The 24,048-nt window shown below is 41.5% G+C and overlaps 1 protein-coding gene and 1 pseudogene across 2 annotated transcripts in view; one reads left to right on the top strand and one right to left on the bottom strand.

Moving 5' to 3' along the window:
• Window positions 1–493: 493 nt before the first annotated feature.
• The window catches only part of BST1 (bone marrow stromal cell antigen 1), a 33,027-nt gene continuing 9,472 nt past the window's right edge, over window positions 494–24,048 (bottom strand). Inside the window, exons 5-10 of one of the 2 annotated variants that reach the window (XR_744800.2) lie at window positions 20,545–20,621; window positions 20,098–20,190; window positions 16,055–16,141; window positions 12,808–12,867; window positions 2,297–2,535; window positions 494–1,930 (exon numbers count right to left, since the gene is read on the bottom strand). Coding sequence is in view for 1 of the 2 variants with exons in the window: in XM_003927451.3 (XP_003927500.1) it covers window positions 2,430–2,535; window positions 12,808–12,867; window positions 16,055–16,141; window positions 20,098–20,190; window positions 20,545–20,621 (423 nt within the window). In the remaining variant the exon portion in view is untranslated. Of the gene's footprint in view, window positions 2,536–12,807; window positions 12,868–16,054; window positions 16,142–20,097; window positions 20,191–20,544; window positions 20,622–24,048 lie in introns of both variants that reach the window. The other variant, XM_003927451.3, reaches the window with a different exon arrangement.
• Window positions 2,632–3,363, top strand: LOC120363625 (large ribosomal subunit protein uL1 pseudogene; annotated as a pseudogene).

Raw genomic sequence — 24,048 nt, 5'->3', positions numbered from 1 at the left:
ACCAGGAGAATCTCACCAGAGATAGGGGCAGCAGGGTAACAAAGAAAGGGCTTGGCACCCAGAGCCGTGGGTCTGAAGAGAGGTCCTCCCGTTGCCTGGGGTCACCAGGGGCTGCATGGGAGGTGTTCCATTTTCTCTACAGCGATCTATAGCACCGTACAGGAAGGTGAGGAGCTCCACTGCCACTTGCTGGCCCTGGAGCATCAGAATTAGAAGCATCCGCTTTCATGCCTAAGGACTCACACTTGCTTTAGGTCAGACAAGCAGTAAGGAGATGGCAGAAGTGACTGTGATGAGCTTTTGGTTTGTTTTTCTCTTCTGGAAATGTTTCATATTGGATCAAATTACTACACGTATGGTGTGTGTGTGTGTGTATGTGTGTGTGTGTGTGTGTGTGTGTCTTTTTCTGATCATAAAAGCAGTGCATGCTCATTGGAGAAAATTTGGAAAACACAAAAAAGTCAAAAGTCAGAAATAAAATAAGAACACTGTCTGGAGAAAACGCCTTTGCTTTTTGGTTTATTTTCTTTTTGTCATTCATTTACAATATATGTATATCATCTGCACACACATTCATAATATAATTTATGAAATTTGTATCATACTTTAGACATTTGTATCATATAATAAAGTTTTATATTTTATCACTTACATATTTTCCTATGTGATTAAATGTTCCTTAAAAACATTTCTTTTTAGTTTACATACAATAAAATTTACTCTTTTTCATGAACAGGTCCATGAGTGTTGACAAACACATGGATTCATGTAATCACCAGTGCAATCAAGACAGAGCAGTTCCATCACTCCCAAAAGTCTTCTCTCAGTGTCGCTTTGCAGGTAGCGCCTCCCTCTAGTCCTAATCATCCTCACCCCCACAATCACTGGTCTGCTTCCACTCCTATAGTTCTGCCTTTTTGAGGATTTTGCATAAACAGAATCATACAATTGGTAGCCTTTTGATGTGGCATCTCTCACATCTGAGTTTCATCCATATTGCTGCATATATCAAGATAGTTACTTTTATTGCTGAGCAGTATTCCATGGTATAGATTTACCAGTTATTCATTCACCATTTGAAGGACATTTGAGTTGGCAAACATGGCTTTCACTTGTTGAACGATACTCCATATTATAAATGTACTAAAACCCATGTAAATAGTTCTGACCTGGTTTGGCTCTGTATTCCCACCCAAATTTCATATTGAATTGTGATCCCCAGTGTTGGAGGTGGGGCCTGGTGGAAGGTGATTGGATCATGTAGGTGGTTTCTGATGGTTTAGCACCATCCCCTAGTGCTGTCTCGTGACAGAGTTCTCAAGGGATCTGGTTATTAAAAAGCATGTATCACCTCCCTCTTCACCCCCGTTCTCCTTCTCTGACCATGTAAGACATGCCTGCTTCCCTTTTGCCTCCAACCATGATTGTAAGTTTCCTGAGGCCTCCCCAGCCATGCTTCCCGTACAGCCTGTGGAACTGTGAGTCAAACCTCTTTTTTATTTTTATATTTTTTTGTAAATTACTCAGTCCTGGGTAGCTTTTTTATAGCAATGCAAGAATGAACTAATACAAATTCCAAACAGTTTCAATAAACATGTAAATATTATTGAACATTTTGGATTTTCCCCCTCATTATAGGTAACTATTAAGGCTGGGTGTCGTGACTAACACTTGTAATCCTAACACTTTGAGAGGACGAGACAGGTGGATCAGCTGGGATCAGGAGTTCAAGACCAGGCTGGCCAACATGGCAAAACCCCATCTCTACGAAAAATACAAAAATTGGCTGGGTGTGGTGGCAGGTACCTGAAAATCCAACTACTCGGGAGGCTGAGGCAGGAGAAGCACTTGAATCCTGGAGGTGGAGGTTGCAGTGAGCTGAGACCTTGCCATTTCACTCCAGCCTGGGCAAAGGAGCGACACTCCATCTCTCAGAAAACAAACAAACAAACAAAAAAACCATTAACTGAACATCTTTATACCAAATAAATGAAATCTCTGCAGGCCCAATATATATGCATACATTTATATAGCGTACATATGTCTTGAGCAATCAATAAGCATGCAGTGTGCACACTGCTGGAGATACAGGACAAATAGATGATGTAATATACAGTTTTATTAGAATTCTCTAAAAATATCTGATAATATACAAGCAGTCTGACTCTCAATGTTTTGTGTAATTGTAAAAATAAAAAAAATAACTTGCTTTAATTCTAGTGCAGCATTTTTTAATCTGCTATATAGAACTAATTTCTTGTTTCTGAATTCCTGAGTATATACGCCCTTGAAATACCATTTCAGGACATGGTTTTCCCAGCAAAAATCTTCTTTAGACAACAGAATCATTTGGTATACACAGAACAGGAATGATGACTGCAAGGGCAGGCTGCAGGGCTGGAAGAGGGTTCGAGCAGCACAGTTTCCAGTTACAGTTGAGTCCCTGAAGCCAGAGCCAGCAGGAGCGGAACGATAAGACCCACACTTTGTTCTGCATAAAAAAGTGGGATTTTTCCTTGAGTAGTGGCTGCTGCCCTGCAAATTAACAAGGAAACAGAGAAAATGTTAGTATTGGTGTATGGAACAGTATGAGTCTGTTTTCGGTTAGCGCGGCGCGAGAAGCCGTGAGTAGCAGTCTCCCGCGACAGCCGGTAGGGGGCGGTGCGGGAAGTCCTGCACCGGAATCAGCGCAAGCGCCGCAGGTTTCTGGAGACGGTGGAGCTGCAGATCAGCGTGAAGAACTAGGACTCCCCAGAAGGACAATCGCTTCTCGGACACCGGGCACCGTCAGGCTTAAGCCCACTCCCCGCCCCGGGTTCTCCGTGTGTGTCCTGGGGGACCAGCAGCACTGTGACGAGGCCGAGGCTATGGATATGGAAAACGATGCGCAGAAGAAACTCGACAAGAATAAGAAACTGGTCAAGAAGCTGGCCTGGAAGGATGATGCATTTTTGCCCTCAGAGTCTCTGATCAAGCAGATCCTACAAATCCTCGGCCCAGACCTAAATAAGACAGGAAATTTCTCCTCCCTGCTCGCACACAACGAAAACATGGTGGCCAAAGTGGAAGAGATGAAGTCCACCATCAAGTTCCAAATGAAGAAGGTGTTATGTCTGGCTGTGGCTGTTGGCTACTTGAAGATGACAGACAATGAGCTTGTGTAAAACATTCACCTGCCTGTCAACTTCTTGGTGACATTACTCAAGAAAAACTGGCAGAAAAACTGGCAGAACTTCTGGGCCTTATATACTGAGAGCACCATAGGCAAGCCCCGGCACCTATATTAAGGCAAGCTTGAATAAATTCTACTGCTACCATAAAAAAAAAAAAAAAAAAAAAAAAGTGCACACCATGGTGAAATTTGCATAATATAGAAAGTTATAAGGTGGGAAGTAAAAGTCTTAGTCTCCCCATTTGCACTTTCCATAGAAAACCGACTTTGATAGCTTGAGTTCGCTTTCCAGGAATATAATGCACACATGAATGCTAAACCCGCTCGGTAGAACTAATTTCCATTTCTGAAATCCTGAGTGTATGTGTCATTGAAATACCATTCCAGGGCATTGTTTTCCCAGCAAAAAGCTTCTCTGGACAACAGGACCTGCTGCTGCTCTGCAAATTATCCTTAGATGTCCTTAGCTATCCTTTTATCTAAGAACAAATGGAATCTGCAACGTGTGTTCTTCGCCTAACATCCTATCTTGAACATGCTTCCATGCTGGTACACAGGGAGTTAATTCATTCTTGCTTGTGGGTGAATTCTTACTGTATGGATGGAACACAGTGTTAGCCAAGTTCTCTACTGGTGGGTATTACATAATCAGAGTTTAAGTGGTGAAGAAAAACCTGTCTTGACATGAAGACATCAACAAAGGGCCTGCCCGAAATATGGACCGTATTCATAGTAAACAGTATCTGACCACTGGGTTTTTAAATACAGAAATTACTGAATTCTGTTAAACCAATTAAAAGATGAATTTTTAAAATTTTTAAAATTATGAAACCATCTAATGCTGGCTTGGAAATATATCCCATGGCTCTGGACTAGCGGCCCTGTCCTTAAAAGTTCCTGACATTTGAAAGCTGGTTCTCCCTTCTTTTTTGCTGAAGAAATCTCTCCCATGGGGTTGTATTAGGGCTCCACCTGCCGGACATTTTCTACAATTGCACCCTGTTGCAGTTAATGTCCCGGACTTGATTGACTCAAAATTTAAAATTACTTTTGCTTTCAAATAATTAACTAATTAACAGAAGGTTACATTTTTCTTCACTTTTTTAAAAAAATGAAATAACACATAATTAAATACACTAATAGTGACACCCTCCCTTCATATTTTCCCAGTTCCTATTCCTTTGCCTAGAAGGAACCACAGTTAGCAGCTTGGAGTTTACTTTCTCAGACCTGTTTCTATCACTTACATCCATTATCATGCACAAATAGAAACATACTGTTTTGCTTTCTTTCTGTGCATTGGTTTGTCACTTTGTAATTTAAAAAGCTTTCCTTGTCAATATAAGTCTATACTTGAGGGGGGTTTTATTCTGCACTATTTGAACTGCACTTACTTTGATTTTTTAAATTAAATTTTGTTATTACATTTGTACACTCAAAAGCCTAATTTTTCCATGTCCTTTTATTTAATTTATAAATTACATTGTTCTATTTAAAACCCTAGTGAACTCTGACAATAATGCTTAAGGTCGTGTCACAGTTATTCCCGTGAATTTTTAAACTCCAGTTATTTCAGGTCAAATTATTATTATCACTATTATCATTATTATTATTATTTGAGACAGGGTCTCATTCTGTCACCTAGGCTAGAATGCAGTGGCGTGACTACAGCTCACTGAAGCATTGACTTCCTGGATTTAGAGACTCTTGCTGCCCCAAACTTTTGAGTAGCTGTGGCCATAGGTGCACACCAACATACCCAGCTAATTTTTTTTATTATTGTTTGTAGAGGCGGGGTCTTGCTATGTTGCCTAGGCTGGTCTTGATTGCCTGGGTTCAAGTGATCCTTCCTCATTGGCCTCCCAAAGTGCTGGGATTACAGGCATGAGCCACTGGGCAAGGCTCCAGGTTAAATTATTTTAAACTTAAGTATTAAACTATTACATCTTATTTTTTAAAATATTTTAAATGACTTTAATTAGCAAAACTTTCTCAAATAATTGATTGTAGTAAATCTAGTAAATGTATAAAATTTATAATTTATATATTTATAAATATAGAACTTAATTCTTTTACAAATTCCAATACTGGTTGAAACTTAGTAAAATTCTCTTATATCTTCCTACTAAAAATCCCATGTCTAAAATCAGTTACTTGGCTGAGCATGGTGGTTCACACCTATAATCCCAAGACTTTGGGATGCCAAGGCAGGAAGATCCCTTGAGACCAGGAGTTCAAGACCAACCTAGGCAACATTGGGAGATATCATCTTTATTATTTAAAAATCTTTTCTAATAATAAAAGAAAATTTGGCCAGGTGTGGTGGCTCATGCCTGTAATCCCAACACTTTGTGAGCCCAAGGCAAGCAGATCGCATGAGGTCAGGAATTTGAGATTAACCTGGCCAATACGGTGAAACACTGTCTCTACTAACAATACAAAAATCAGCCAGGTATGGTTTGCACCTGTAGCCCCAGCTACTCAGGAGGCTGAGGCAGGAGGCTCACTTGAACCCAGGAGGTGGACACTGCAGTGAGCCAAGATCAAGCCACTGCACTCTATCCTGGGCAACAGAGTGAGACTCCATCCCCGACCCAAAAAAAGAAAGAAAGAAAGAAAAAAAAGGAAAAGAAAGGAAATAAAAGAAGAGAGGAGAAAAGAAAATTTTCTGGGAGTGGTGGCATGCACCTCTTGTCTCAGCTACTTGAGAGGCTGAGGCAGGAGGATCATTTGAACCCAAGAGTTTGAGGCTACGGTAAGCCATGATTACACCATTGCACTCCGTGCCTGGGTGACAGAGCAAGAACCTGTCTCCAGAAAAAAAAAAAAAAAGAAAAAAGAAAAGGAATTCATTACTTAATAGTAACACATATACTGGGATCACAGGTTTAATGCAACAGCTGTTCTTATATGCTACATTCTCTAAAATATTGTCAATGATTAAACATCAAAACATACAGATTGTCTCTAAATTTACCACAAAACTATTAATAAAATAAGTGAATTTACATCAATAGTTATTTCATTCTAAACTTTTGCAGATTAAAAGCCCTTTACCCCACTATTCTTAAACAAGTAGAGATGGGTAGACCTGCCTCTGTGGCCTGGGGCATTTAGGACAGAGACTTGCAGCCAAGTTAGGAGATCTGATGTTTGCCCTTGGCCGTCCGTGCCACACTGAGTCCTCCTTCCAATACTATATGTCTGTTTTCTCATATCGTCACCATTCCTGCAAATTACAAGTCTACTGAATTTTGGGCCAATATTATAACCTATAAGCATCTAAAGTTGCTGTTTTCCTTAGATTGTTCATGAGGTCTTCTGCTTGCTGTATGGTTATCCTAACATTGTCTTGAAGGGCTACATTCTACTCCTTCCAGTAAGTGTACCCTTTGATGTAATCATTTACTTGTCAGTGGATATTTAGGTCCAGTTTCCAATATTTAAGTATTATAAAGAATGCTCTGGTTAGCCTATTTGAGCATACAGGCTGTATGCACACTTTCAAATCACTTCTTTAGAATAGGGCACCAAAAGCACCCTAAAGTCTGACCTAGGTCAAAGATTGTGATACTTTTCTAATTCTTGACACATATTGTCAAATTGTTTTCCCAAAGCACTTTATCAATTTTCAGTGACATCAAGCATTAAATAACATCTCTAAAATATTTTTCTGCTATGTTTTAATGTATATCAAAAAAGTTTAGGTGAAAATGACACCTTATTGAATTTGTATTCCATCACCAATAGAGTGATTAAATAATTTTGTATATATTTGCTATTTGTGGTTTCTCTTTTGTAAATTATCTATGAATATTCACTACTAGAATGTTTAAAAAAGAGATTAGTAAAATTCCTGCCAGGGTGATGAAAGTTGGAGAAAAACTTGGCAAATAGTGAAAGAGGGTTTTATCCTTGACATTCAAAGGAATTAGGCAGAATTGTCAAAAACGTCTAACAAGCACTGAAAGAATGCCTGCACACAGGAAAGAAGAACAGTCAGTAACTGCAAAGCCCTTACTTATTTAACAGTCAGTAACTGCAGCCCTTACCTGCTATGGTGTGAGTCCTAGAGACATTTTAAGGCAGTATGGTGTGGCAGGAAGAATGAGAACTTTACACATAGACAAACCTCGGTTTTGCTTCTGCCTCTGAGTAACATTCAGTGATCGCTTATCTCTCTGAACCTCAGCATCATTGATGACAGTCAAATTGTCCTTCCAGGAATGTGGTTGGAATAAAATGAAATGATGACTCCAGAGCGCCAGCTGGAAGCCTGACACAGCAAAGTGCTCAGAAATACTGAGGAAAGGTGAGGAGAGCTGCCCTCATTTTTCTTATACTTCCCGCAGCAAGGGAGCTAACCCAAGACACTGGTGCCAGGATGGCATCATTTGCCCATTTCAGGAATGGTGGTATAGGGTGCAATGGGTTTTATAACCAGGAATTTCCATAGTCTGTTTCTGTATAGGTTTACAGTCCGGTGAATGGGACAGAGTAAAACCAAACAGACCTAAGTGAGTCTAACACCACAGACACTTCCCTATTCAAGCTGTAAGAGGTTCCAGCTTCCTTAGAAAGTCTATACCATTAAATCTTTGCAACAGCCTTATATTCCCCCTTTTCCACACAAATGAGCCACAATAGGGTCCTTTTTCTTGCAATCAAAATGTAGAACAGGCATCCCCAAACTACGGCCCGCGGGCCACATGCGGCCCCTGAGGCCATTTATCCGCCCCCGCCCCCCGCCACACTTCAGGAAGGGGCACCTCTTTCATTGGTGGTCAGTGAGAGGAGCACAGTATGTGGCGACCCTCCAACGGTCTGAGGGACAGTGAACTGGCCCCCTGTGTAAAAAGTTTGGGGACGCCCGATGTAGAACTTAAGCATATGCAGCCACTGGGCACCTCTCTGAAGCTGTTGAGCATTTGTCATTCCTTCTGGCTGCCCAGCACCTTTGAACATCATTCTCCTTAAATCTATTCCTTTCCCAGGTAGAAGGCAAACATTCATTCATTCATTCATCCATCCATCCATTCATTTATTCATCTATTCATCCATTCATTCCTAAGTGTCTACCAGGTTGCAAGCTCTGCTTTACGTTCTTAGAGTACTATCAGAAAAATAGTCACACGAGGGTTTTCAAAATTTAGCTGGGCATAGTGGCGAGTGTCTGTATCTCTCTCTCTCTCTCTCTCTCTCCATTACTTTATTTTTTTTTTTTAGATGGAGTTTCACTCTTGTTGCCCAGGCTGGAGTGCAGTGACACAATCTTGGTTCACTGCAAAATCTGCTTACTGGGTTCAAGCGATTCTCCTGTCTCAGCCTCCCAAGTAGCTAGGATTATAGGCATGCACCACACACCTGGCTAATTTTTTGTATTGAGTAGAAATGCATTTCCACCATGTTAGTCAGGCTGGTCTCAAATAGGTTAAAGTCCCTGACCTCCTGGAGCTCATGTTCTAACAGGTGGGAGAAAGGTGCTAAAGAATGAACTTCCCAGCCTGGGCAACATAATAAAATCTCATCTCTACAAAAAACAAAAACTTTAAAAGTTAGCTGGGCATAGTGGCGAGTGTCTGTATCGCCAGCTATTTGGGAGGCTGAGGTAAGAGGATCACGTGAGCCCAGGGGGTCAAGACTGCAGTGAGCCGTGATTGTGCCACTGCACTACAGCCTGGGTGACAGAGAGAGAGAGACCTTGTCTCAAAAAAATAAAAATAAAAAATGAACTTCACAAGTAGGTCAGTCAGAAGATAAACAGTATAAAAAAGAAAAAACAGAGTCACATGAGGGTTTTGAAAAGCCGGAGTTGTGAGATGGAGGCTGTAATTTTAAATATTCACATCAGGAGCCTGGGTAGCTTCATGGAGGCATTGTAGATAAGAAAACTGATAATTTTAGATCATCTGACTAACTCAGTAAGAGCAGAGTGCTTACTGCTGCTAAAAAGATGTTTCCACAGCCTAATGAGCAGAAAGTCATATGATTTCTTTAGGGAAGTGGATCAAAACTAGCCTTGAAATAAAAGTTCCAGGTCAGAAGCAGTGGGTGACATGTCTGGAAAGAATATGATGAACCTGGAAAATGGAACTAGAAGTCTGAACATGGTAGTAGGGAACCTTGAAGGTTTTTAAGAAGCAGCAATGTGAGGATGGACTTCATTTTCAGGTGAGGAAAGGAAAGATCCAGGTTCACAGTCTGTGCTGTATCTCCTGTGAGAGGACTCAGAAACAATGTATGCCAAGTTCACAGGGAATGACTAGCATTAGAGCATGGGGAGAGGACTTAAATCTATCACCGAACCTGGGATGTTGACTCCTAGAATACATGCTGGAAATGATGGGTCTATTGTCCTTATTTCCAGCCTAAAGAGCATGACATCTGCCAGAGTGAATTTTGACAGTTCTCAGACTCCTTCAGATCCTGGTTCTGCCTGCACTAGCTGCGTGGTCTTAGGTGAGTTCTTCATTAACTTCTTGGAGCCAGAGTTTCTTTACTTCTGAAGGGAGAATCTGAACCTACCTACATTGGATCAAACAAAAGTTTGGCTTCTTTCTAAATTATGGTGGCTTAGAGAAAAAAGATGTTTATTTCTCTCTCAATAACCATCCAGGGCGGATAGAGTGGTGCCATGGTGCAGAGGCACCCAGCCTCCTTCTGCTGTGTTGCTCTGCCACCCCCAGCTGAAGATGGCTCACCTCCGCATCTTCTGGGACCATACACCAGCTGGCATAAAAGGAGAAAGGAAATGCATGCCCCTTCCTTTCAAGTGCTTAACCTGAAAATTGCACATGTCACTTGGCTAAGAGGTCCACTTGTTATTCTTGGCAGCCATGAACCTATCTAAAATTCAAGGGCTCTATTACTAAATGAAGAAGAGAAGAAGAGCTATACGGGGATGACAAGCCAGCTCGCCAGTGCATGCACTCTATCTCTTTCTGTCTCTCTCTGTCTTACTCTCTTTATTTTATTACTTTATTATTATTATTTTTAGATGGGAGTTTTGCTCTTGTTGCCCAGGCTGGAGTGCAGTGGCACAATCTCGGTTCACTACCTCTGCTACTGGGTTCAGGCAATTCTCCTGCCTCAGCCTCCCAAGTAGCTAGGATTACAGGCATGCACCACCATGGCTGGCTAATTTTTTGTATTAAGTAGGAACGGGGTTTCACCATGTTAGTCAGGCTGGTCTCAAACTCCTGACCTCAGGTGACCCACCCACCTCAGCCTCCCAAAGTGTTGAGATTACAGGCATGAGCCACTGTACCCAGCCTGACTCTCTTTAATGTACTAGTTATTCAGATAAACGTAATCTTTTATGTAGTGCACATAGCAAATGCCTGGCATATAGTTGCTCTGCACTCTGATTAGTTCTCTTCCCTTGTAGATGGAAGAATGGATCCTACAGGCATTGATGGTGCACCCACTATGTGCAACTGTAATGAGAAACACAAAGAGGAAGGCAGAGTGAGGCAGGCAGACAGTGCAGAATGAACAATAGCAGGGCTGGGAAGAGTAAAGCACTGTAATCAAATTGTGTACGAAGTCCTTGGGAGCAAGGAGAAGGGAGTTCCTCAATCAACTTGGAGAATGAAGAAAGCCTCATTGAGGAAAGCACACCTGAGTTGGATTGTCATGATAAGTACAATGTTAGCAAATAGCAAAGGAAAGGAAAAGAATTCGGGTGAAGGGATCAGAAATCTCCCTGCCAACACAAACCAAAATGATAATAATGTGCTATGTTTTACCCCTAAGATTGACTAAAATGATATGGCTATAGGTATAGGCACAAGTACAGATATGGATACAAAAAATACACAGTGGTGGAGGAGTGGAGAAGGGGCACTCCCAACATATACTGGGGTGGAAGTGTATGCTGGCACAGCTTCTTTGAAATCTATCAAAATTTTGCAGAACATACCAAAATTTAAAAGGCACACATTCTTTGATCCAGCAACTCAATTCTGGGAATCTATCCTACACAAATACTTGCACAACAGTTTAAAGTATATAATCAAGGATTGTATTTCAACATTGTTTATAAGAACAAACAACTATTATAACAATGTACAACCAAGCCAGCCCATGACATGGAAAGGATTAAAAGGTGGAGTGGCCATCCTACAGAGTGCTCTTACAGCCACTAACAGACTGGGACAGAAAATATGAACAAACATAAAAGGATGGCCCCATAACACCGGCAAGTGAAGAAAGCTCACAGCAGGACGTTATGTGTGGCATGATTGCTTTTTGTACAAAAACTAAACAGATACATATAAATAAAAATAAGGTCAAACCAGAACCAAATGAACATGCTTACATCTGTATCTGATAACATGTTCATGTTTGTGCATTGAAAACTTCTGAAAGGAGATGGAGCAGAATAAAAGAAATTACTCTCAGGAAATGAGAGCTGAGGCAAACAAAAATCCTTCGTCATTGATGCTAGGGCTAAATATTGGAAATTAACTGTCCTCTTATAGGCAATGAGGTTAAAAAATCATGATATTTTCAACAAGTGACTGCTACAGAGCTGTTCAAAAGAACAAAGCTTAATCAATAAATATGGAAACAAAAATAAACAAACAAATAAGGAAACAGCTCCAAGACATGCTCTTGAGTTAAAAAAAAACCAGGTCTACAGCTGGGCATGGTGGCTCATGTCTGTCATTCCAGCTCTTTGGGTGGCTGAAGTGGGCAGATCACTTGAGGTCAGGAGTTTGAGACCAGCTAGGCCAACATGGCAAAATCCTTTCTCTACTAAAAATACAAAAATTTGCCAAGAGCGGTGGCATACTCCTGTAGTCCCAACTACTCTGGAGGCTGAGGCAGGAGAATCACATGAGCCTGGAAGGTGGAAGTTGCAGTGATCTGAGATAGTGCCACTGCACTCCAGCCTCTAAATAAATACATAAATAAATAAATAAATAAATAAATAAATAAATAAATAAATGCAAGGTCCAGCATCCTATGTATACTATAATTTATGTGAACAGTATAAGAGAAATATGTCTCTTTGTGTCTCTATGTGTGTGTGTGTGTGTGTGTGTGAGAGAGAGAGAGAGAGAGAGAGACTGTGTGTGTGTGTGTGTGTGTGTGTGTGTGTGTGTTGTTACAGGCACACAGTATTCTAGAGGATATGCAAGAAAGTGGAAACAATAATACCTTTGGGAAGGGAAACTGAGTGACTTAGGAATAGCAGGAGAATGATTGCTCACTTCCCTTACCCTTTTATAATAGCGAATTTTGTCCCAAACATATATACCTTTTTCAAAAACGTAGTGAAAATTTAACTTAGGATTAAGAAATACATATTAAAAAGGGCCTCCAGCTGTCCCACTCCTGGCTGCTCTGCTGAAGTCAATGCCGCCAGGGGTGAGGACAGAGTAGGGCCACTTTTGCTCTGCAGTGCGTGGGAAGTTTGGCTCAGCTCGGCAGATGTCTGTCAAATCTCAGCAACCCACTAGCTCAGACTGACTGAGAGGAGTGCGGTGCAGAGTCACAAACCTTACTCTGAAGCCTGGCATTTTAGGGTGTAGGTATAAAATCATACTGCAATTCACCAGTGTTTCATAATACCTACTAAGGGCTGGTTATCTTGGGAAAGAACAATTTGGGTTAGGACATTTACTTACGAATTTAAGGCACAGTCAGGATGAGTGCTGTGGTCCACACACTGTAAGAGCTTCACTGGTCTACAGAAAGAAAATAATATTTAAGGGATTATTTAAATAACCTTCACCCATCAAACATTCATGGTTTGCCTGAAAAGCCCTGGAGATACAGTAGTCTCTGATCTCAAAGAAGACACAAACTATTTCCTCTAAAAATATTAGTGGCCCAGCATGGTGGTGTATGCCTGTAATCCCAGCACTTTGGGAGATTGAGAGCAGGAGTTTGAGACCAGCCTGAGCAACATAGCGAGATCCTGTCTCTACAAAAAAAAAAAAAAAAAAAAAAAAAAATCTTAAAATTATCCTGGTACAGAGGCTCATGCCTATAGTCTCAGCTACTCAGGATGCTGAGGCGGGAAGCCCAGGAGTTAAAGGCTGCAGTGAGCTACAATCACATCACTGCACTCCAGCCTGGATAGTACAGTAAGACCCTGTGTCCAGAAAAAATAAAACAAATAAAAATATTAGCCAGCATTTATCGAGCACTTACTATGTAGGAAGACATTTGATTATATCTTTTGTAAGGATCATGTCATTTAATCCTCCTAACAACCAAATGGAATAGGTGCTTTATCTTCTCCAATTTACAGTTGAGAAAGCTGACCACAATAACCCGCCCAGGTTCTCACAGTAGCAGGTTGAAGGGCTGAACTTGAACCATACAGGCTGACTCCAGGGCCCAAGCTTCTTACCACTTCTGTATGCACATACGACATGCACAACCTGGTAAGTTATTTGGGCAGAAGGTTGGACTTGAACCACATGGGTGACGGCCAGTGCTCGCGCATCAGAGAGGAAAGCTAACTTGCTGTGCACAGTAGAAGGAGAAGATGTGAAGTTCAAGGCTGTTGGAGGTGGGGAAGGGAAGCAGCAATGAAGACAGGAGCCAGGGCTTGGTGACACATGGGGAGTTAGGTAGGAGGCAAGCCTAGACAGGATCTCTGTGGCATGATCACTGCAGGGGACCATGGAAGAACAGGATTGTGATATTGTCTATGGCATGCCATGTCATCTGTCCTTGACTCAGCTGCCTTTCAGTAATGTCTACTTGATGCATATATTTTTAATAACAGTAGTTATCTGTCATTGTTTATGCCCAGAAAAGGACATGAAGTTTCACTGAGTCTGATTCAACACAGTGCTGGGAGAAACCAACCAGGAGGTAAGGGAGGCTATGAAAAGATAAGTCCCCTCCAAAATGGGCAAGAACCTTTGACTGATGTGGAGCAGAAGACAACGCCATCTGAATTGTGAGGGGCAGGAGGGTCTCACATCTGGGTTGGAGTTGAAATTGTTAGGTTAAGTTTTGTTACTTTCCCATGTTATACCTTTCATTGTATCCTCTCTGCTCCTCACAGTAACACAGAAACAGCCTATGGGCAGTAAAGAAATGGGAGCTTCCTCTTTCTTTACTAAGTCAGGCTTGAAAGAGAAGAACCCTGAGGCCGACTGAGGTGGGGACACCAATGGAGAGGAAGAAAGTAAACCCAGACCTAGGGCAGCTGTGAGGGGGACCGAGACTTGGGCTCTGGCCCAGATTATTACAACTCAACCCAATGACATGAAAACAAAGCAAAGGGATGTAAATGCAAAAATTTTAGCTAAGATCTTCTCCATCATTGAGCTTGTTTTGTTTGTTTGTTTTGGTTTGGTTTTTGTTTTTTTATGGGAGTGGGGGGGAGTTGCTTTATTTTGAGACCAGGTCTTCCTCTGTCACCAAGGCTAGAGTGCAGTGGCATCATCATAGCTCACTGCACACTCTAACTCCTGGGTTCAAACAATCCTCCCACCTCAGCCTCCCAAGTAGCCGAAACTACAGATGCATGCCACTGCGCTTGTTGGATTAAGGATTGAATATTTTTTAAAATTTACTACTGGTGCTTTGATTAAGGAAGGAAGAGCTTGGTAGGAGGAGGGAAAGAGCATGGTTTACAACCACACAAAACTGGGTTCAAAACTCAGCTCTGTCACTGAGTTTAAAGCTTAAAGACAGATAAAACTAATAAATGACATTACAAATCTGGAGAGTGGTTACTATGAGGGTGGTGACCAACAGATAGGCCAACGGGAGCCCCTTGGGATGCTGGTTATGTTCTGTTTATTGGTCTGAGGGCTGGTTGCAGGTTTGCACAAAATGAGGAAACTTCATCCACCTGTATACTCATGTTTTGGATATTTTTCTGTACACAGATTATATTTCCAGAAAAGGACATTTGCCTTGTTTTGTTTTTAAGAAGGGGTGATAAACAACACCTAACTGTTGAGGGCATTGGCAGTAACATATAAGTAAAAGGTACAGATAACAGAACAGCTTGAGGGACTCCTTGTCTTGAGGAGGCATGGAGTGGGAGGGAGTGGTTCACACTTTTAGGGGGTTTTGCTCAACTGGGAGAATGATCCCATGGGGCTTCTGGGAAGACAGAGAGTGGCAGAGAAGCAAGATATTAAGGGTGTTGGGCAATAAGAGAAGACCACTGACATCATTTCCACTCTGTGACACTGAAATGTTCAAGAAAGCCACTCAGTTTTTGCAGTATTGGATTCCAGCCCCTTGCAGAAACAGCAGGTCCACAGTCTTAGAGGCTGAAGCAGAGAGAGCCAGAGGCAGGGATTTGAGTCCAGAGATGGCTTGCAACTACCTTATGGCTTGAGCCAAGTTTTTTTTTTTTTTTTTTTTTTTTTTTTTTTTTTTTTTTTTTTAATTTCCAAGCAGGAAGGCCCGCAAATGACATCTGATTATAAGTATATAAAGTGTCTGGCCCATAAGTACTCACCAAATGGTAGATATTATCATTTTCCTGTTGGTCTGTGGTCAAGATGTATCTGTAAATGTCTCAAACAAACTCCCACCTTAGCACCTGTCATGAGCAAGGACCCCATAGAGATCCAAAGACATAGGAACCTCAGTCCTTGTCCGCCAGTGTCTCACTGCACAGTCAGCATAGTGAGAGAACTGGGCATGAGCAAATGAGAAAGTGCCACTCTGTGTGTTCTTTAAACTCCATGAAGATGGACTCTGGACAGCAGTGGGTGGGACCCTGACCAAATCCAGGCCAGAAGGTGTTCCTTGCTTGCACAACAAGAGGCCACCCAGAGGACACCACCCCGTGAACGTCAGAGCAGGGAGCCAGCAATAGCCTTTAGACAGCCCTCCTCCAAAATCACATGCCACCTCTACAAGTGCACATTGATTATACAGGCTGCCTACCGGTAATCATTAATACAGCTGTACTGGAACCCCATGTCCTTCAGCCTCTTTTCCAGGACTTTCATGCTGCCTTCCCCGCAGGATTCCCTAAAACATAAAAACATATCATTAAAAAGTAAGAAAATAAGAGGAGGAAGAGGAAGTTATCTCTTGATTAAATGTAATTTCTTTTGACTATGTGCTCCTGTATATTCTACTCTCAGAAAGAAAATGGAATGTCTCTGGTTTAAAAAGTGCTACTTCCGGTAAACCTCCAGGACCCAGGAGATGATGCTCTGAGGACCCCAGCACCAGGCCTGAAGCTGGGCAGCCAGGAGCACTGGCAGAGCCAGGGGCAGTGCATGTGCATGATGTCAGCCACCTGTGCAGTCTGTCCCCAGACAGTGACACATATCTGCAATGTGACCCAGGGGCTCAGCACAATGCTACCTGCCCATTTGTGCACCTTACACTGCAGTGTATTCATTGAAAGTTTTAAGTAAGCACCAAAACATACAAATTTTAAAATATTAGAGAATGCAAATAAACAAAAATTTTTAGAAATTACCTGAAATATCATACCCCTAGAGATAACTGATGTTAACACTTTGGTGTACATAGGTCTAAACTTTTAAAATATATTTATTTCTGCAAGTTTTTTAAAACATAGCAATGGGACTCTGCTATCCAATTTGTTTTGTACTCTGCTTTAGCTCTTATGTACACACACACACGCACACACACTTCTCTGCCATTGTTTTTAGCTCCTGCATGGTCTCCCTTACATAAACAGACTATAACTCATAGAACCCGTCCTCTCTTGTTGAAGACCTAGGTTGATTCTTTTATTTCAATGCCATTTACACTACAATGAACTTTGTTGGTGTGGAGTCCTAATTAGGAGAAAAAGGAGTCAGGCTGGCAGGAGCAGGGAAAAGCAAAAAGAGAAAGCAGATAAGCTATAAGTCTGTTTTCTTCATGGTTCAGGATACACAGCTTTCTACACAAGTAACTCACAACTTTCCCATGCCCAGCTGTCACCAGACTCTCAACTAATAGAAAAAGGCAAGTTAGCTCACTTGGTGTTATCAGAACTGCACGAAGTGCTCTTCAGCACACAGCACGAGCACCATCCTATAAAAACCCCAGCAAGCCTTTGTCTCCCTGCAGTCAGCTCATCTCTTGCTGACCTGCCCGTTGCACCCTTGCAACATATTTTCATACTTTCATTAATAAATCTGCCTTTCTTTACCTTCAACTGTCTTGGTAAATTCTTACCTCCCATACCACCAACCCAGATAGTCACTGATTAGAACTTCATTTTCATACACATTCTTAATTGTTTGTTCACTTGGCATAAATTCCTGAAAGTAGGTTTTCTGGCATCAACGATTTGAATCCATTTTAAGGCTCTTATATAAACAGTCTGATAAAGTACGAGAGTGGCAATTTCCCACACTTGTACCAACAGTGATTCTTGTGTGCTTTCATTAATGGTCACAATTAAGCAGGGAGAATTTACAAACACAAACTGAGGTAGACACATCACCACCAGCTGTGGTTATTAAGCATGGTATATTATAGGCAGGGCCCTGAGTTTACATGAAGTGGGATGGTAAACAGCCTCCCCACTATAAAATTAATAGAGGGGGAGTGTACAGGGAGGAAATAAGCAATTGGAAATTTTTACAGAAGCATAATTCCAGGCATTACAGGAATGAAGAGAGCAAAGTATTTAATAACATCGTTTTTTAGAACTTTGACAATACCTGGGACAATGCCTTACTCTGGGCCAGGTTCACTACTTATAATTTTTTTTTAGTAGGCAATGACATTTAGGCTGCAGGACACCTGGACACAGAGATAAGTGAATGGGTTATTAAAATAACTATAAAGGCCAGGTGCGGTGGCTCATGCCTGTAATCCCAACACTTTGGGAGGCTGAGGCCGGTGGATCACCTGAGGTCAGGAGTTTGAGACCACCTTGGCCAACATGGTGAAATCCTGTCTCTACTAAACACACAAAAAATTAGCTGGGCATCATAGCAGACATCTGTAATCCCAGCTACTTGGAGGTTGAGGCAGGAGAAGCACTTGAACCCAGGAGGCAGAGGTAGCAGTGAGCTGACATCTGGCCACTGCACTCCAGCCTGAGAAACAAGAGTGAAACACCATCTCAAAATAAATAAATAAATATAAACTTTTTTTTTTTTTAATAAAGGCAGTCCAAACCATGCTAAACACAATCAGGTGTCAGCCATGCTGATTTTAGCTCTCTGCTTATGAGTTTTATTTTTTAAATAAGTTTTATTTTGTATATTTGAGGTTTACAGCACGATGTCACTAGATACATATAGATAGTAAATTGGTGACTGTAGTAAAGTGGATTAACCATCTATCACCTCACATAGTTACTTTTTTGTATGATAAGAGCAGCTAAAATCTACTTATTTAACAATGATAATCCCTAATACATTACAATTTTGTTAACTATGCTGCTAATATGTTTTCCCTAAAATCTGAGCCAAGAGTCCCACTTTGAGACTATGACCTGCATCTTCACCCTGTGGTTCAAATATACAACCAGGTGCTCTGACTCCTTTTGTAACCTCTCCCACAGCAGAAAGGATGGGCTGAGATGACATTGAATTGCAATCCCCTTATCTTGGTAAAGGTAGGTTCAAAGCACAAGCTTTCTCTGATAGATACATAAAACAACAAGCAAGTATAAATTCTAGACAGAGCAACTTCTCACAAAAATAAGACCAATGATACACATTTTTCATGCAAAAGTAAGTATGATTTGTCTTCTGAGAAGGGGAATGCAGATCTTGGTATTACTTATGTAATTAAGTAGTTTTCAAATTTATCACAATCTATTGCCCAAGAGACAGTGAAAAAATCAGCCCTTAATATGGTGAGTCTTAGAGGGTCATGGGGGCTGACAAGGACACAGGGAATTCACGGAGTTTCTCCTAAACACTTTCAGTGGGACTGTCACTCCTTGTGATTAGTAAAACTTTCCTCCATGTAGCACAGAGGGACTGTTCTGAAGCATAAGGTCCTAGCTTGCTTCCAAAGCTCCATTATGGCTTTTTAGCTTTAATTAGGCTGTAGCCTCACTGGCTTGTCTTTAAACCAAATCAGTTTAATTTTTTTATCTTGAGTTTGTGCCAGCAGTGCCCTTTACTGCTGAGAAGGATGAGTTTCAGCCTGCATTTACATATAAACTCATGGTTTTCCAGAAAATGTGGATCATGAAAGTTTTCTTTTTTTTTTCTTTTCTTTTTTTTTTTATTTTGAGACGGAGTTTCGCTCTTGTTGCCTAGGCTGGAGTGCAATGGCGCGATCTCGGCTCACCGCAACCTCCGCCTCCTGGGTTAAGGCAATTCTCCAGGCAATGCCTCAGCCTCTTGAGTAGCTGGGATTACAGGCATACGCCACCATGCCCAGCTAATTTTTTTTAGTATTTTTAGTAGAGACGGGGTTTCACCGTGTTGACCAGGATGGTCTCGATCTCTTGACCTCGTGATCCACCCGCCTCGGCCTCCCAAAGTGCTGGGATTACAGGCTTGAGCCACCGCGCCCAGCCCATAAAAGTTTCTTTAATCAGTTATTCAAGACCCAGTTGAAGAGCTGGTTGTTATCTGAGAATAACATCTTAATTATAGAGTCCCTAGGTTAATTCTGAGAACCACTAGTGAGGGCTTTTGAATTTCAAATGACCAGAAGAAGAAACTGGCTTAGACCCTCACAAATGCATAAGGAACTTGCTCATCCAAAGCTGGCTGGGTCATTCAGAAGGGACCACTGTCTTCACTGGTTGAGACGAGTATCCTAGATAAAGGAGGTTTTTTTCTCTGGGCTCGGGACTGGCTATCGGCATTGCCAGAAAGTCAAGCTTTTGTCTTTCTCTACCAACTCTATTAGAAACAAAGAAGGCTGTCATTTCCCCCAAACTGAAAATGTTAAATGAACTTTATCATATCATATACAAGAAAAACAAACTTGCAGAATTATCACTATCATTGCACAATTATACTATCAATATCACCATGACTTACACATTGGGTCCCCCAATTTCATGCATAACCCAGATCTCAATTCGTGTAATTTTTTCCTTCTGGAAGTTTGGAATTTCATAATCTGCAAAAAAACTGAAAAACATTTCTTAAAGACCTAAAGCAATATGATACTTTTTCCAGTTCAGTTGTTAGTTAATTTATACATTACTTTAAAAAAATAAATAAATAAAAGTTCCGAGAGGTTTTTTTTTTTAATTTTAACTTTTATATTTAGGTTATTTATTATTCTTGTATTTATCAGCTGTTAATGGTTTAACTCTGTAGACATGGCTTTGATCACTAGGTCATTCGTCTGTTTTGCTTTACGTGAATTTATAGAAGCAAGCATGAGATGGGGATTAGGATAATTTCCTTTGGCCTCTGTTTAAAACAATTAAATAAACATCTTGGCATCCTCTGTTGTGTTTGAATGTGTGGTGTTCTTACCCTTTGATGGGATAGGCTCCTGTCGGCTCTGAACCATTCAGCATGACATAGATCACCCCAGAACTATCCTTTGAATACTACAAGAAAAACCAAGTATTTTTAGCAAATAAAGACATGACATTTTTCTATGATAAAATGAGTATTTTTACAAATTGTCAGTTCTAAATAATGGCAAGGATATGATAAATGTGGCATTTCATATGGCTTGGTAGAAATGCAAACTGGTTTATTTTGGAAAGCAAATTGCCTTGAAATGTCAAAAAAACTCATAGACTCAGTAATCCATGTCTGGGAATCTAAACTAAGAAGATAATGGAAAATACGCAGTATCTTATCCGCTGGAATAAACCAGGTTATTCTCCCTTAGCAAAGAACCTCAAAACTGCAGTGGCTTTAAATAACAATAACTTATATCATGCTCACACTACATGTTTATCACAGGCCCATTGGGATTTTGTTCCACGTGTCCTCAGTCTGGGACACATCTGCAAAATCTCTGATTGCCAGGACAGGGAGGAGATAGTGACAAATCATGGACCACTTCTTAAAGGCTTCCACCCAAAAGTCACACACATTACTCCCACTCGCAACTCATTGGTCAGGGTAAGCCACATGTAAATAACTTCACAAGACAGGGGAGTGCAAACCGTGGGCTCAGAAGACAAGCCAGAAATATTTGGCAAGTGGCACTAAGGACTACCATGAGCATTGTGCACAAAGATGTGGAGTGGAGCATTCCTTGTAATTCTGAAATATTGTAACCACTACAAAATACTCAACAACAAGGGAATGGTAAGTAAACTATGATACTTACCTGTCTGAAATATTAACTAGCCCTTAGTAGCAGTCTACAAAGTACAACAAAGATTTGCAATAGCATAGGAAGTGCTTACTTTTTTTTTTTTTTTAAGACAGAATCTCACTCTGTGGCCCAGGCTGGAGTGCAGTGGCGCGACCTCGGCTCACCGCAACCTCCACCTCCTGGGCTTAAGTGATTCTCCTGCCTCAGCCACCTGAGTAGGTGGGACTACAGATGCGTGCCACCACGCCCAGCTATTTTTTGTATTTTTAGTAGAGACGGGGTTTCACCATCTTAGCCAGGATGGTTTCGATCTCCTGAGCTCATGATCCGCCAGCCTCAGCCTCCCAAAATGCTGGGATTACAAGGGTGAGCCACCACGCCCGGCCGGAAGTGCTTTACTTTCAAAGCAAAATGCAACAGTTATTGGAGGAGCATGAGCTCTACTGTGTTAAAAACACATGGGCAGAAGTCAAGGAATGCCCAAGGGAGAGACAGGTCCACAGAAATTCCAAAATCTCCACTTCGAATTACTATCCGAAGCATGTAATTTCTCTCATAAAATGTTTATATAGAATGAAGGATGTGTAGAGGTGAAATATGTGGCACTGACGTATAGGTGACTGGATTCACTCCCTAGCAAAGTGACACTCAACACCAAACAATATATTCCATGTCATCCATGTCTCTTATTGCTTCCAAATAGTGCTAACAGTCATAGTTAAATACTTAAGTGCCAACGCCTGATCACCACTATGCTAAACGGGTTGCCTTTAGGTGGTAGGAATGTCAGTGAAATTTATATTTTCTATGTGTGTCATTCTCTGTTATGAGCAGCTATTATCTGACAAAAAGAAAAAATATTGTTTAAAAAACGTATGCAGGGTCGGGCATGGCAGCTTACACCTGTAATCCCAGCACTTTGGGAGGCTGAGGTGGGCAGACCACCTGAGGTCAGAGTTCAAGACCAGCTTGGCTGATATGGTAAAAACTTGTCTCAACTAAAAATACAAAAATTAGCCAGGTGTGGTGTCGTGCACCTGTAGTCCCAGCTACTTGGGAGGCTGAGGTAGAAAATCATTTGAACAGAGGAGACAGAGTTTGCAGTGAGCTGAGAACGTGCCACTGCACTCCAGCCTGGGTACAGAGACAGACTCCATCTCGAAAAAAAGATAAAAATTAAAATTAAAAGTATGCAGATGCACTGAGGCTATATAACGTCGTGGTTGAAAGTCTGATCTCGAGCTAGCCTGCCTGTTTTCAAATCCTGGCTCCGCTGCTTGTCAGTTCCATAACCTTAGTAAAACTTCTTGACCTCTCTGTACCTTACTTTACTATCTGTAAAATAAAGATGTTAAGAGTCTCTGTCTCGCCGGGCGCGGTGGTTCAAGCCTGTAATCCCAGCACTTTGGGAGGCCGAGGCGGGTGGATCACAAGGTCAAGAGATCGAGACCATCCTGGTCAACATGGTGAAACCCCGTCTCTACTAAAAATACAAAAAAGTAGCTGGGCATGGTGGCACATACCTGTAATCTGAGCTACTCAGGGGGCTGAGGCAGGAGAATTGCCTGAACCCAGGAGGCGGAGGTTGCGGTGAGCCGAGATCGTGCCATTGCACTCCAGCCTGGGTAACAAGAGCGAAAGTCCGTCTCAAAAAAAAAAAAAAAAAAAGTCTCTGTCTCATAGAACTGTCATAAAAAAGAAAATATTTAAAATAATAACTACTAACATTTATTGAATATTTATCTGCTAAGGTTCCAATCCACTTCTCATCACTATAGCACACTACCTCTCCTCATGCTTCGACTACACAGCAAATGCCAAGAGCTCAGAAAAATGTAGGCACTAGTATTAGATTTCCATTCTAGAATTGGAGGAAGTATAAGGTGGTGGTTTGGAGCACACACTTGGAAGTCCGGCAGAGCCACTGGGTAAAATACATGTTCCCATTACATGTTATGTTGACATCTCCCCTGAGTTACTATTTGATCCCACTTTCAGATGATGACATCTCTGTAACCTCCCAATTCTCGATGAGGAGCTCTGGCAGCCACTGCCAACTCACTGGAGTCTGTGCTCAAGATGAAACCTATAGGTAGCGGGAGCAAATGATGCTCCCTTGGGGTGGGCAGTAGAGCGCAGTGATAAACAGTATGTTTTATCTGGGAAGAACCCTCTGCTTAGTTCCAAACTACAACCACTACGGAGGATTTGACCAAGGTCCTTCTCACCCTGACTAACAATCTACCTAGTGGACACCTGAGGATCTAGGGTAGAAGATGGGGCCCAAAGAGACATGCAGAGTCCTGAAAGGGGGTTGGCAGTGGTGGGTGGAACTGCCCTGCCATTCACCTGGTCAGCCTAGCTAACACTTAATAGTCAACAGCTCTTTGCCAGGCACTGAACTAAGAACAGAACCCTCTTTATTTCTAATCTTTATTCTAATTCTCATGACAGAGAGTGTAAGCTGTAGTCCCTGGTATGTTATAGCTACCTATAACTGTCATCAACTCTGGTAACATCATTCTCTGGGAGACAGACCTACTTTCAGAGGACCGTTTCTGTGTCTCCTGCTTACCCTCCATACCTATCAGTTCCTCTCCCATTAACATTAGTCTTGTGGATATTTCTGACCCCCACAAATTGATCTTAGGTGTCCTAGGGTCTTCCATAAGGCAGAAGTTGCCCCATTTTAGTAGCAATCA

This window comes from Saimiri boliviensis, chromosome 3 (genome assembly GCF_048565385.1).
Source record: "Saimiri boliviensis isolate mSaiBol1 chromosome 3, mSaiBol1.pri, whole genome shotgun sequence".
Classification (NCBI taxonomy): domain Eukaryota; kingdom Metazoa; phylum Chordata; class Mammalia; order Primates; family Cebidae; genus Saimiri; species Saimiri boliviensis.
The sequence above is the reverse complement of the archived record's forward strand: the minus strand, read 5'-3'. Positions and strand labels throughout refer to the sequence as shown.